General features: G+C 37.9%; 1 protein-coding gene across 3 annotated transcripts in view; it reads right to left on the bottom strand.

Moving 5' to 3' along the window:
- The window catches only part of SLC2A9 (solute carrier family 2 member 9), a 78,519-nt gene that overhangs the window by 27,748 nt on the left and 38,568 nt on the right, over positions 1–12,203 (bottom strand). For all 3 annotated transcript variants that reach the window (XM_054295715.1, XM_054295714.1, XM_054295717.1), the window contains 2 exons: positions 11,466–11,653; positions 8,013–8,123 (listed from right to left, as the gene is read on the bottom strand). In XM_054295715.1, coding sequence (XP_054151690.1) covers positions 8,013–8,123; positions 11,466–11,653 — 299 coding nt within the window. The remainder of the gene's footprint in view (positions 1–8,012; positions 8,124–11,465; positions 11,654–12,203) is intronic.

The raw sequence follows: 12,203 nt of genomic DNA, 5'->3' as shown, positions 1-12,203 counted from the left end.
CATGAAATATGTTCTCTCATTAAATATGAAGATCAAAATTCAACCATGAATTGATTTTACACCGTTCATAAGCTACGACATTCATAATTGTGCTCACAGTTATATTTAGAATATTTAACATGTCTGAAAGAACAAGTCAGTATTGTATCCTTATCTAGGGCCACTGAAAAAATTGTTCATTGTTTGAATGACTCACAGATATGCACTAAATTTCTATGACAATGTTCATACAATACATAATTTTTAAATACCACTGCCTTTAAGTGAATTATAGTCTCTTGCTTTTGCATTTTGATTGTTTCCTTATTTCAACATCTCTCTAAATTTAAGCTTAAGACATTTAAAATTTGAGATTGAAATATTTTTAGCAGAAATTACATCTTAATTAAACAAAAATTTATTTTAAATTTCTTTCTTTCTCAAATGTAGAATAAGCATTTAGTTTTAATTTTGGATAATTAGAGTAATTAGAATATCCAAGCAAAAAAATCTATGCAGCAGAAAATTTTGCTCTAACACTAATACTTGTGCTGTTACACCCATTTTCAATTTATATTTAACATCTGAATATAAATCACAAAATCTGAATACTTATCTGCTAGAGAAAAACACAATGGAAAATTTCTTAAAAAGCTGTAACTGGAAACTCTGCTAGTCTGACTCATTAAAATAGGCTAATACGTATTTTGTCATAACAGCTGATGTACTTTTCATGTTGGTGACTACTAAAATTACTAATTACACTTGGCTTTCTTATAAGAAAAATAAGAGGATTTTATGAAGATTAAAATGTACCACTTCAAATAAGTTAAAGTCAGAATCACAAAACTATTTGCCATTTCATTATTGACTAGTGACTGAATGCCATCTTCTGCACATCCTTTGAGAAAAAAAAAAAATGGGCAACTAAAATGAAATCTGGAGTAATACTCTTAATTCTGGGAAACAACACACATCACCCCACTGCCAGCATCTAGAAGAAATGTGTTAAAGCAAAGTACAGAGACACCCACAGATGAAATGCCTTGAGAGGCAAATGCTTCTCCCTCAGTCTGGAGCTCACCAGGGGATTTTAGGGCAGGCTTGTCTGTCCTAAACTCATGTTGATGTTGCACCCTGAGCTGAACTTCCTCACCAGTGGTATGCTCTGTGATGCTGCAGATCACTGAAAACAGCTCTGTGGCAAGATTTTTCATTCTTTATTTCTTTCAATGGTGAAATATATTAATTTGGACAATTTCCACGGCTTCCATAATAGAATTTTGGAATTTTAAAAAGACCTGCACTGATATTAAGAAGATCTTATGAGGTACAAATGTTTCAAAACTGCAACTGCTTCACTGTCAAAACGTCTACAATATGGCAGCTATTTCCCATTATGATTAATAAATCCATCTTGCAAACACACATGACCACACAGACACTGAACCAAGAGACAACTTCAATGGCTTGGAGGGCTAAAAAAATATTTGATACGTCTGTAAGACCCATCTTCTGCAATTTCTGCAAGAAACTTCTGCAACAGATGTTTCACATGTAATTTGGAGTGGATCATATGTTCAGCAATAAATGTTGCACATGTAATTTGACATGCTGTGCAATTTCTCTTATTTTTTTCAATGCTGGATTGATGGTCATGATCAAGACATCTTGGTGTTACACAGCTGAGGGGTTTTGTATTAAAACAGGGCCAGGGATGATGCTTCTCTTAGAGGGAAAAAGTTCATAGATGCCTCTCATACAAAACATGGAAAAAATGTGATATATAGTTTTCACTTGTAAAACTCAAAGGAAAACAAATTCCAGTAAGGAAGGACAGTTTGGATTTGGTCTTCCATAACAGCACGTTTTCCTGGTGAAAGAAATGCTGGTTTTGAGGGTGTAAACAGACAACAACAACTTAATTTTTTAGTTATGATTATACAAATCCAGAACTTGTTCACTTGCAGAACCCGCTAAGATGCTTATGACTCATAAGAAGTGGAAGATGATTCACCATTTTCCAAGTATTTATAGTTCTGAATGCTCCACTGCTATGTACTGGTAACTGTTACCTATTGAAGATCTATAGCAAATCAAAATATGCTGTACAGAAGAGTAAATGAAATAACAAGAAATCCAGTGCATGCTCAAGTAGAGACAGCAGAGGAACATTAGGACTGTTTTCTGTGATAACACCTGAGTTATGTGCCAGGCTGTGTAGGTTGATACTTGTTTCTGTGTGATCATAAACATTTATTTGTAGAAATCTATACCCAGCCATGATGGTTAGCACAGATGAAATGATTGAAAATGTGTAAAAAATATTGCATCCAAAATTCTTACAACACAAATGTTTCGTGATAAAAAGGCAACTGATATACAAACTACATTAACAGCTCACACAACTTACTTCTGTCTGTCAGGAAACACTTGTGAATAAAGTTAAAGAAGCAAATGTCAACCTTTTCACTTGAGTCAGCTGCAGATACCAGGGCTGACATAATGAAAGCAGAGTGCATTAAAATAGATCAGACAAGCTTCCTCAGATAAAATGAATGTGCAAGCAAGTCCTGCAGTCCAAATAGGAGGTTGCATACTATTCCCTACTTATATCCTGGCCCTATATTATACTAAGCAAATCCTGTCAGCTTTTCTTGATGTCTCAGCTCTGTGAAGAAGTTTGCTCTCTAAGTTAATGTCAAGAATAGCCACACTTTCTTTCTCATATATTTTGGATAAAGGTCTGAGTAAGACTCTGTGACTGAACTCAGACTTACACTGAGCTAACACTGTGTTATTTCCATTTTAAATATCAGGATTAAAATGGATAACCTCATTTATACCACTCTATGACACAATGTGTAGTATCTTGTACCCAGGAAAAAGAGAGGAACAGCAGACTGAGAATTATAAACTGGGGGGTTTTATTCATACTTTGATGTATATCCATTAGTCTACTATAAGAATTATTAATTTTAAAACACAAAAGGGGGTATTGTATTTAAGTACCTAAACTGGAATTTAAAGGCATAGCACCAACTTTGACCACATAAGCACAAGCCTTAAAGAAATGTCTGTCTGCAAGGTTCTTACATCAGTTTGCCTGTATCTGTATTAAAGCCACAATTGGATCTTATAAACTTCTGCAGATATCTGTCTAAAGATTACTCTCAGTAAAGCATGGAATTGATTGCTGCATTTCTAAGCTCAGTCTGAAGTATTTTGCAGTGAGGCATCCTTAATCAGCTTCACTTGGCAGTGAAATTTTCTGTTCACTAAAGATGCTCTCCATACTCGATACCTGCCAAGACCAGCACAGCCAGGACATAGCCCATGCAAGGACCTATCTTATCCAGAAACTTTTGCCTCAGCAGTGCTTGGCAACAGCCCTAGGGCAGCACAAAACCACTCATTTCCTTATCCCTATTCTGTCCCTTGAGTAAACCGTAGATATTTCTGAAGCAAAGCTCCTTCTAGTGATGATTCAGTTGTTAAAAGTGTTGAGCTATCAAGTTTATGCTATAAAAGCCAGACTAGATCTCAACCTTGATCTTTGACAACTTATTGTGGCTGATGCTTTATTTTCTAATTATGGTATTTGGATGCCCTGTTGCAGATCATCCTGAATAGATTGATAAAAGAATTACTCAAATTCAATGCTTTTAATCCTCAGCAGCAAAAGATACATCTTTAAAACTTCCAATTTCTGAATTTATCCTACAAAAGAATTTGAGCTACACAAATGCAGCCTTTAACCATGCACACCTTGGGTCTTGGGAGTAGTGTTGTCAGGCAGACCTTCCTGATGAAACTTTTTCTTTTGGAAGGTACTACACAGACACTTCAACACATGCAGTCCTCATCTATTCAAAAGTCCATGTGTATTAAAAAATTACAAAGGAATAATGTCTTTACCTAAAAACAATCCTAAACAATCTTTACCTAAAACCAAAATGTTGATCAGTTGTGGCCTAAGCCAGTGTGCATTAGCACAGTCTCTCTCTGCAGTCCACCCTGCAGAGAAAATATGTCCAAATGCCTCTGGCCTTTGACAAACACCAAGGTCTGAGATGTTGCTTGCCCAATCTCTTTTCTACTGCTGTCTCTGTCTGGGCTACTACAGACCAAGATATCACCTTCAAATTCTGGCAATCCTTGGGCAACAGCTTGGAAGGGTGGGGGGAGAAATAGGGGGAATTGCCATGTTTGCCCCATTCTTGCCCTCTCTACTTACATACTACTGGAAATTGTGGGTATGTGAAGGCTGATTCTGAGTTGGTGGGAACAATGTCACGTCAGACTGCATTAAAAGTCTTACTAAAAATCAGATTCTAACAGAACTTCCTAGGAACCCTTGAGATTCTGGTATTTGTCACCTCATTTTTTTCACTTGCTAAGACTGGCTGTTACTTGGACATATCTCTTTCTCCTCTGATGGTGGACCCAGGGTTTCAGTGGAGATGTCTTGCATCATCCTGTGGAAACCATGAAGGAAATGTGTTGGAGATGAGAAAACCTCTGGAAGTATCTGGAATACCCTTTATTTAAGAAGTGCCATGCCCTGAGCAGGGAATATTTCCTTCTATACTGAGATCTATTAGCAATAAAAGAAACAAAGAATGAGTCTAAGAGCCCTTTCTCATGACATCCTAAAGCAGATTAGAATAATCTTGCTGAAGAAGGCTGGCTTCCCTGACTTCTGTGTGATACTGCAAAGGATTTCCTACATTCTCTTGTGGTCTAGTACTGCAATGTATTTTAACTCATTCCAGGCTTCACACAGCTTGTCTCTGTCACAGACTTTTAGTAACACCTTCATGCATCATCCTATGGGAAATACTTGGGGCACAGTCTTCTCAGTATAGTCACATCTAGACTCCTTCTGTGAACACTGTAAGAAAACCAAATTTGGTGCCACAGATGGCAAAATTGGATGTGGGATGCTTAATTTGAATAATATTCTCTTTTATTCTAGGCTGGCTTCATGGAGGAGGGAAGGAATCTTTTCAGACATTTCCTTCTGTCTCCCATTCACCCTGCTGCTGTGCTAAAGAAAGGCACTGGAAAATTGTTTTCATTGCCCACTGAGAGTAAGACAACAACTAAAATGAAACTGAATTACTAAAACTTAGGAAACAGCAACAGTAATCAATCTTACAGAAGAACAACTAAGTTTGTGGTACTTTAGAAGTTGTAGAACAGACTTCTACTAAACACAGGGAATTATTTAGGGTATATTCCACCCTGCTTCAAAGAATTGCATCAGGTTAGATAACTTACTGCTGTAACATGTCTATGAATAGTAAATCTACTCAGTATTTCATTCCAGAGGATAAAAACCTTCAGAAACAAACTTAAATTATGAGCACCACACTAAAAAGTAATTGTCTAGCAATTCCTCTAAATCAAATCTGTGTTAAGTACAATGGGTAGAATTCTCTATCGTTAACCAAAAAATATACAGAAAATTTATATTGTCTCCCTAGAGAGAAGCCAGGGCATCAGGTATGCAATGGTATACATATTTCATTAAGTAAATTAGGAAGAGTTGGTGTAAGTGGAAGGTTGCAGCCAAATTATGCGAATGAAAGGAAAACTATGATGAGTGTTTCATTTTTCAATGTCTGTTTATATGGCTTTTGCTGGAAAGGCGGAGGGATGGAGCTGTAGGCAAATCATGCTACAAGGGGGCATATCAAGGGATCTGAGGCAATACAGAGCTATGAAAAGGATGGAATATTAATTGTCTTTCCTCATGGACCACATCAACATTATTATTGTTGTGCTGCTGCTGCTCCCAAGAGATGAATTAAAGGGAGACTTTCAGAAATTTTCACAGTTTCAGTATTTCGTCTCCTAAATATTACTTTGTTTCTCCATGAAATACATCTCTATTTCACTATTTTCCTTTGACATTCATAAGGGTCCCATCAATGGAGGTCATCAACACCAAAATATTCTTACTGAGGCTCAATCTCATGACTACCTAATTTATATATAATGATCACAGATGGTGCATGATTTCTAGTGGACATTTCCAACTGCTATTTCATTTAAGAGGACAGAAACTATACCTCTATAACTGTTTACCTTTACTGAAATTGTGAAGTTTATTGGGAGTAAAATCTGGTTTCTGCTAGCAAACACAACATATTTAAAAATACCAGGAAAATGGAGTTTTCTTCTTGCTTTCTTCTGTATATTCCCTGAGTAATATAAAAGGCTTAACATTTAAGGCTGTGAAAGAGATTTTTTATCAAAGGAGACATTGGGAGAGGTTGGGAGTGGGAGGAATCCTGTCCTCATCACTAGGCATGAAAACTTGATGGGAACTTACTCAAATAAAGAAGCTGCAAAATCTTCAACTGAAAATGAAATTCATGTTGCTGTTCCTTTAAACAACAGAAATGAAACATTTATGAAGATTAAGGAAATAAAGTTTAGGCTAAAAGGCAGTGTGTCCTGAACTGAGAAATTGGAAGGGAACAGGTATATTGGCACATCAGCATTTCCAGAGGCACAGCAGGTAGCACTAACAAAAAAATTATTAAGAAAATCTCCTCTTGAGTACAGAAAGTTAAAACACATACCAGGAGCCAAAGCACACCCATCCACCTCATTATGTGTGAGGAGTGTGCTCTGAAGAAGCGCCACAAACTGACAGCACAGAAGGAATTGAAAAATAACAGACCCTATTTATAGAATGTCTTTAATATCATGGAATCATCTCCATGTAATTATCATCTGTTTTCACATAAAAGAGGTGTATTCTTCACCTAAATCAGTGGTAGAATTATCATTATTATTTTTCCATATATCTTAAACAAAGAACCATGTGTGCAGTATCACAAAGAAATTGTAAGAGGTAGGCACTTTCATATTTCTCTATTTCTACCTATTGAAATGAATCATAAAATAAAAGTCTCTTTAATATAAAAAAAAAAAGTGGAAAACAGATTTGTGGAAATTCACAAACATCCGAAGGTTAAATGTGACCCTGTAGAGTCCTTATGTTCTAGACTATAAGAAAACATACCTGATAGCTGGATTTAGTTTAAAATTTTGTAGGTCACAGGCAGTTACTCTGCCACTGAAAAGGACCCTTTTTCCAAAACCATTATTCTGACATTTAAAAATGCTTGCTGCTGTATTCAGTATTGTTCAGGCGGAGTTGGTATAGAATATATGAAGTAAAAATTCTAACAAAGAAAGGTCTGCTGGCTTGTTTGCAGCTTTCCATTCCAAAGACTTCTCCCATTGCTTCTTATCTATTGCAGTACAAACATAAATGTATTTCCTTTAGCAATTAATGATGTAATCACCTACTAAAACTTGAAGTTTTAGTTTGCTCATTCAGTGTATTTTTTTTCCTAGTCTTTTCCTGTACATAGATGAGTTTGTCTATGGACATCTCCCTCTGCATTCAGAGCAGAGCAAAGGACCTGCTCTGGAGCCCATGGGTTAGGAAAGGGTGCCTGTTTGTGCTGAGTGAGCAGCAGAATTGAACACCGCATGAGACTCCCTTGCTCCAGCAGGGTGGCTTCACTGCTCCACCTCCCTGGGTGGCTGTTCCTGCCGGCCACACTGAACATCTGTAGCTGTGCTGTGCCTGAGCCCTCTCCAAACAGCTCCACAGCTGCCCAGCAGGATCATGAGAAGACTGAGATGAGAATAAACCTCTGCCAGGTAAGGTTGTTCTACCAGGTGAACTAATTTATGAGTCACCACTTAATATACTTTGGCCCTTGCTGTTTCTGACTTATTTCTCTTCACACATACAGAGCGCTGCAAGTCATACCAACTTTTTCTGTTCCTTTTGTGGATCTAAAATTAAAGAACATCTTAAAAAAATATTCCAAGAAAACAATTTGGTTTAGGATTAAAATTAGAAATAATATTTTGAATTGCATTATCAACCATTACACTTAATCAACATACTATTCTTTTTATATTTTTGGCTGTATAAGAAAATAAAATCTAATAATATTAAAATATCAAACATGCTAATGGATTTTCATAACCATACTTACAGAGAAAACGGCAGCCAGAGTCTCAACACCACCAGTACTTAGTGTAACATAAGGGATTGTTTCACGATTGATCCCAGACTCACTAAAGATGTTGTTTGTGTAGTACCAGATCTGCATCAGAGAGAATAAAATGAATTATTAATCATTACAGGTTGAACTACAATATATTGGTATTCAGTCCAACCATTCAATCTGCTTGAGGTGAGACTTGTTACAACTCTGAGCACTCCCAAGGCACGGAGGGCTGAACAGGACGACAGACGTAGGGAAAGTGCAAATTCCAGGTGGGTTAGGCACAATGCTGCTGTAGTTCTACTTGCAGACCCAGGTAGAATTGCAAACAGCTTCAACTCAATTTAGCTTAATTCACTTTAGGAGTAAATCAAAGAAACTCACTCTATGCTCACAACAGGATACAAACAGGTTTCATGTGGCTTACAAAGCAGGTTTGTGTAGCTTTATGGAATACTTCAATAGGATGCAACAACAGAGGAGAGAACAGGAAAGAGATGTTGTGAGGCAACAAGAAGCTGCTCATTTTTTGGACAGAAGGAGTGAGGTGCTATTTCTGCTTTAACCTTACTGGAGTGTGGATACTGGAGCTGCAGTCAAGCCATCCCACCAATCTCTCTCTATTATCCACAGAAAGAAAAGATACTTTTAAGATTAGAGTTGCTTGAGGAAAAGTAATATGCTGTTTTAATCAGAGGCTTGAAGTAGCTGTCACTAAAGGATAGAAATACAGGTTGTATGACTTAGAGGAAGTCAGTCATATTTAGTCATTAAAACCATATTCAGGCAGAGAATATATAGTGGCAGCATTCTAAAATACCAAGTCTGGTAAGCACCAGGGCCTCATTCACATCAACTTCCCACTTTGGGAAAGAGTCCCTTAGAGCAGTACGTCATACAGTGTATTATACCTCAATATGAAAAAGTATAACATTCACCAGTGAAACTTCACCCTAGTTTTGTAACTTATTTAGAACTGAGATAAAATGGTGGAGGATAAATAAGTTTATTATGGTTCATATGTATCAGGTAAATGTTAACAGAGTAGAAGAGAAGAATAGGAAATAATTTATGTAAATTTAGGTCAGGCTGCCTGGTATTTTGTTCTAATTGAAAACATTAACATGATTGGAGCTTCACCATGATTTCTGTTCCATGTTGAAATAAACAAATGTACAGTTTTAAGTAAAAATAAATTTTGATCTTAAGTAAAATCCTTAAAAAGAAGCAAGTGTTCTCAAGTACCAGCAGGATGATTACACAAATCTGCCAGTTGGCAAATTCCCTGGAGAACGACCTGAGATTGTCGCCCGAAGGAATCCAAACTTTCCCATATGCCCTGTCCAGATGGTAGTTGTGGAAAAGACCAGACTGACTAACAGGGCACTACAGACAAAGCAAATCAGTTAGAAGGAGCCTTCCCTGCCAGCAAAACCTGGCTGGTGCTGGCTCACACCCAGCAGGTTGGTTCAGAGGCACTCAGGCAAACCATGACCCGGGTTCACCAGTATCTGTCACACCTGGACCTCTCCTCTCATCTTGGAGCTTTGGATGACTCGAGCAGCATCAGCCAGGGAATCCAAGTGATCCAGCTATTTCTCTTGACCTCTCAATTTTCTTGGTTTTACTATTAACTGTTAACTGTTAACTAACAACTGTTTAAATAATCCATTTCAGAACAAAATTTTTGTGTGAATAATTTTTCTTCATGTTTGGTGACATTGCATGAGAGGAGAAACAGATTAATAATAAAAAAAGAAGGCTTGAAATAGCCAACCCAGCACACAGGTTCCCTGACAAAGACAGTTTTTCTGAGGCATATTTTCAGAAAGTGGCCATCCAATGACACTTTTAAGTAACTCTGGCATCCATTTTGGACTGGAGATGCCTGACTATCTACCCATACCCTAACTGAAGCCATGAGAACCTGGTTTCGTTCTGCCACAGAATACTGGACAATTTCCATCAACTAGTAAGTATCCTCAAAGTCACAAAACTCCTTCATTTCCCCTGAAAATTTAGATGTGATCTTTTCTTATAGGCAATGTGCTCCATTGAACAGTCTGTTTACTACTATAAGTGTCATTTTTTCTCCATTATGTGCTGATAAATCTTAAAAAGACTGGATGACAAGATAATTCTGGGGCTTTTTTCCTCAAAAATGTATCCACAATGAGGAATAAAATAACCTGCCATTAGCACTGAAATCCTACCATTAGAAGAAAACTCCACCTATACAAACATTATTGTAGTTTACCCCACAGGATGAAAAAACTTTTAATTCCCTCCTAGTATTTTGCAAAAAGCTTTCAGATACAAGAGTTCCAATTGCATTAATCTTTTAAATAGTCTTAGAAAAATTGCTTTTATTTGGAATCTTAAAGCTGCAGAGATACCTGAGAGAAGCCTGAGCTAATATTCACAGATACAAAAGCACATAGATTTATTAGCCTTGGGGGGAATATCTAGCTGGAGTGTGATGCAGAGCACAATGAGAGTTCCTTGCATGAGCAAGAATATTGCTTATATATATAAGCAAGTAATGCCTTTGAACTACGATAAAAAACCCCTTCCCTCTGAGGTGCTTCATGAGAAAATTTGTTTTGTGCAGCATAAAGCATCTAAGCCAGATGCCACAAGCTGCAGCAAGGATAGTTCTGGCTGGATGAAAAGAACACACTTTCCACAGTGTAAGTGGTGTAAACACCTGGCAGAGGTTGCCCAGGAGGGTTATGACTCTTGACCCTTGAATATGTTTCAAACACAACTGCACAAGGCCCTCAGTGGCCTGAGAAAACCCTGAAGTCATTCCTGCTCTAACCAAGGGCTTGGACCAGTTGGAGGGATCTTCTGACCTAAACTGTCCTGTGACCTTCTCATAAAGGCTCAGATAGGTGCTGAAGGAGACTTCTGATATCCATTAGCCTCAGACACATTAATGGCCAATAGGATTCACTGTTTTATGTCTTTTCCCTCCTCTTTTTCTTCACTTTCCAAGACAGGAATACTGAAGCAACAAAAAAATCAAATATGCAGTGCAACCTTTTAAAATCCCTTATAGGAAGTTTTGATGACTTCTGTAAGTACTGAACTGAATGAATCCAAGCTGAAATGTCTACTGCAAAAACTCTGAATAAGCATGGGGCATGTTCAGAAACAGAGAATCTGAGCATCAGAAGTGAAAGCTGCATCCTCTTCCTTTGCTGATCTTTTCTACCTTTTCATGTATTCCTTCAAAGTTAACACAACATGGCTTTCCTCAAACATTTTTTGTTTTACAAGCCCCCAAGAAATACAGATCTCTGGATCTTCCCACACACTGCTGTCACAGAGTCACTGCTAAAGGGAATTCACAGAGGTTGGTAAATAGTGTGATCCAAAGCTCGTTATAAGGGAAAGGGGCTCCCCAGGAGGTGCCATGGCCCGAGGCAGGACACTTACAGCATTCAGCCCACAGAGCTGGTAGCAGCCCATGGTGACGACCACGGTCAGGATCTGCCATCGCACCGCGCGCGTTCGCAGCAGCTGAAGCACCGACACCAGCTTGGTGTTCCTCTGGGCCCGAGACTCTGCCAAGACTTCCTCTATCTCCTGAGACACATCACCTTTCCCAAGGAATCTCTGAAAGGCTGCAAAGACAGGACATGTACTTAGGCCAGACACTTGGCATTGTGCGCATTTATAACTGTCTTGCTTCTTTAAAATGGAAATGTTTGGCACAAACAGGAGGCATACATGGGCTACAACTCAATTATTCTTCTGCCAACAATACTGTTCTGCTCCAGATGTGATCTGGTTCATCCCTGTATTGGGCTCAAAAACTGAAACACAACCATAAATTGTCTCCCTATGAGATCTCTCTTATGTTATTTCATATATAATACAGCCTAAGGTCCAGTGAAGAGTGAAAACCCTGTGTGACTTGAAAATATTACCAGAGTGCCTCTGAACACTATTTGACTTGACTTTTGCAGCCTAACAGTATAGCTGTTCATTGCTGGAGGTACATTGGATAGAGAAGTAGCAAGATGTGAAGGAAATAGTAAGATGTAAAAATACATATAAGTCTGGTAAACCAAGAAAAGGCAGACATTGGAAAGGAATAGCTACTACTCTTCATACTTCCCCTTGTTTTTACTAGCATCCAGACAAGAAATCACTTTGTCAAGGTAATTAATA

The sequence above is a fragment of the Melozone crissalis genome, unplaced genomic scaffold, assembly GCF_028551555.1.
Source record: "Melozone crissalis strain CALT ecotype California unplaced genomic scaffold, PUWL_Pcris_2 ptg000006l_1, whole genome shotgun sequence".
Classification (NCBI taxonomy): domain Eukaryota; kingdom Metazoa; phylum Chordata; class Aves; order Passeriformes; family Passerellidae; genus Melozone; species Melozone crissalis.
The sequence above is the reverse complement of the archived record's forward strand: the minus strand, read 5'-3'. Positions and strand labels throughout refer to the sequence as shown.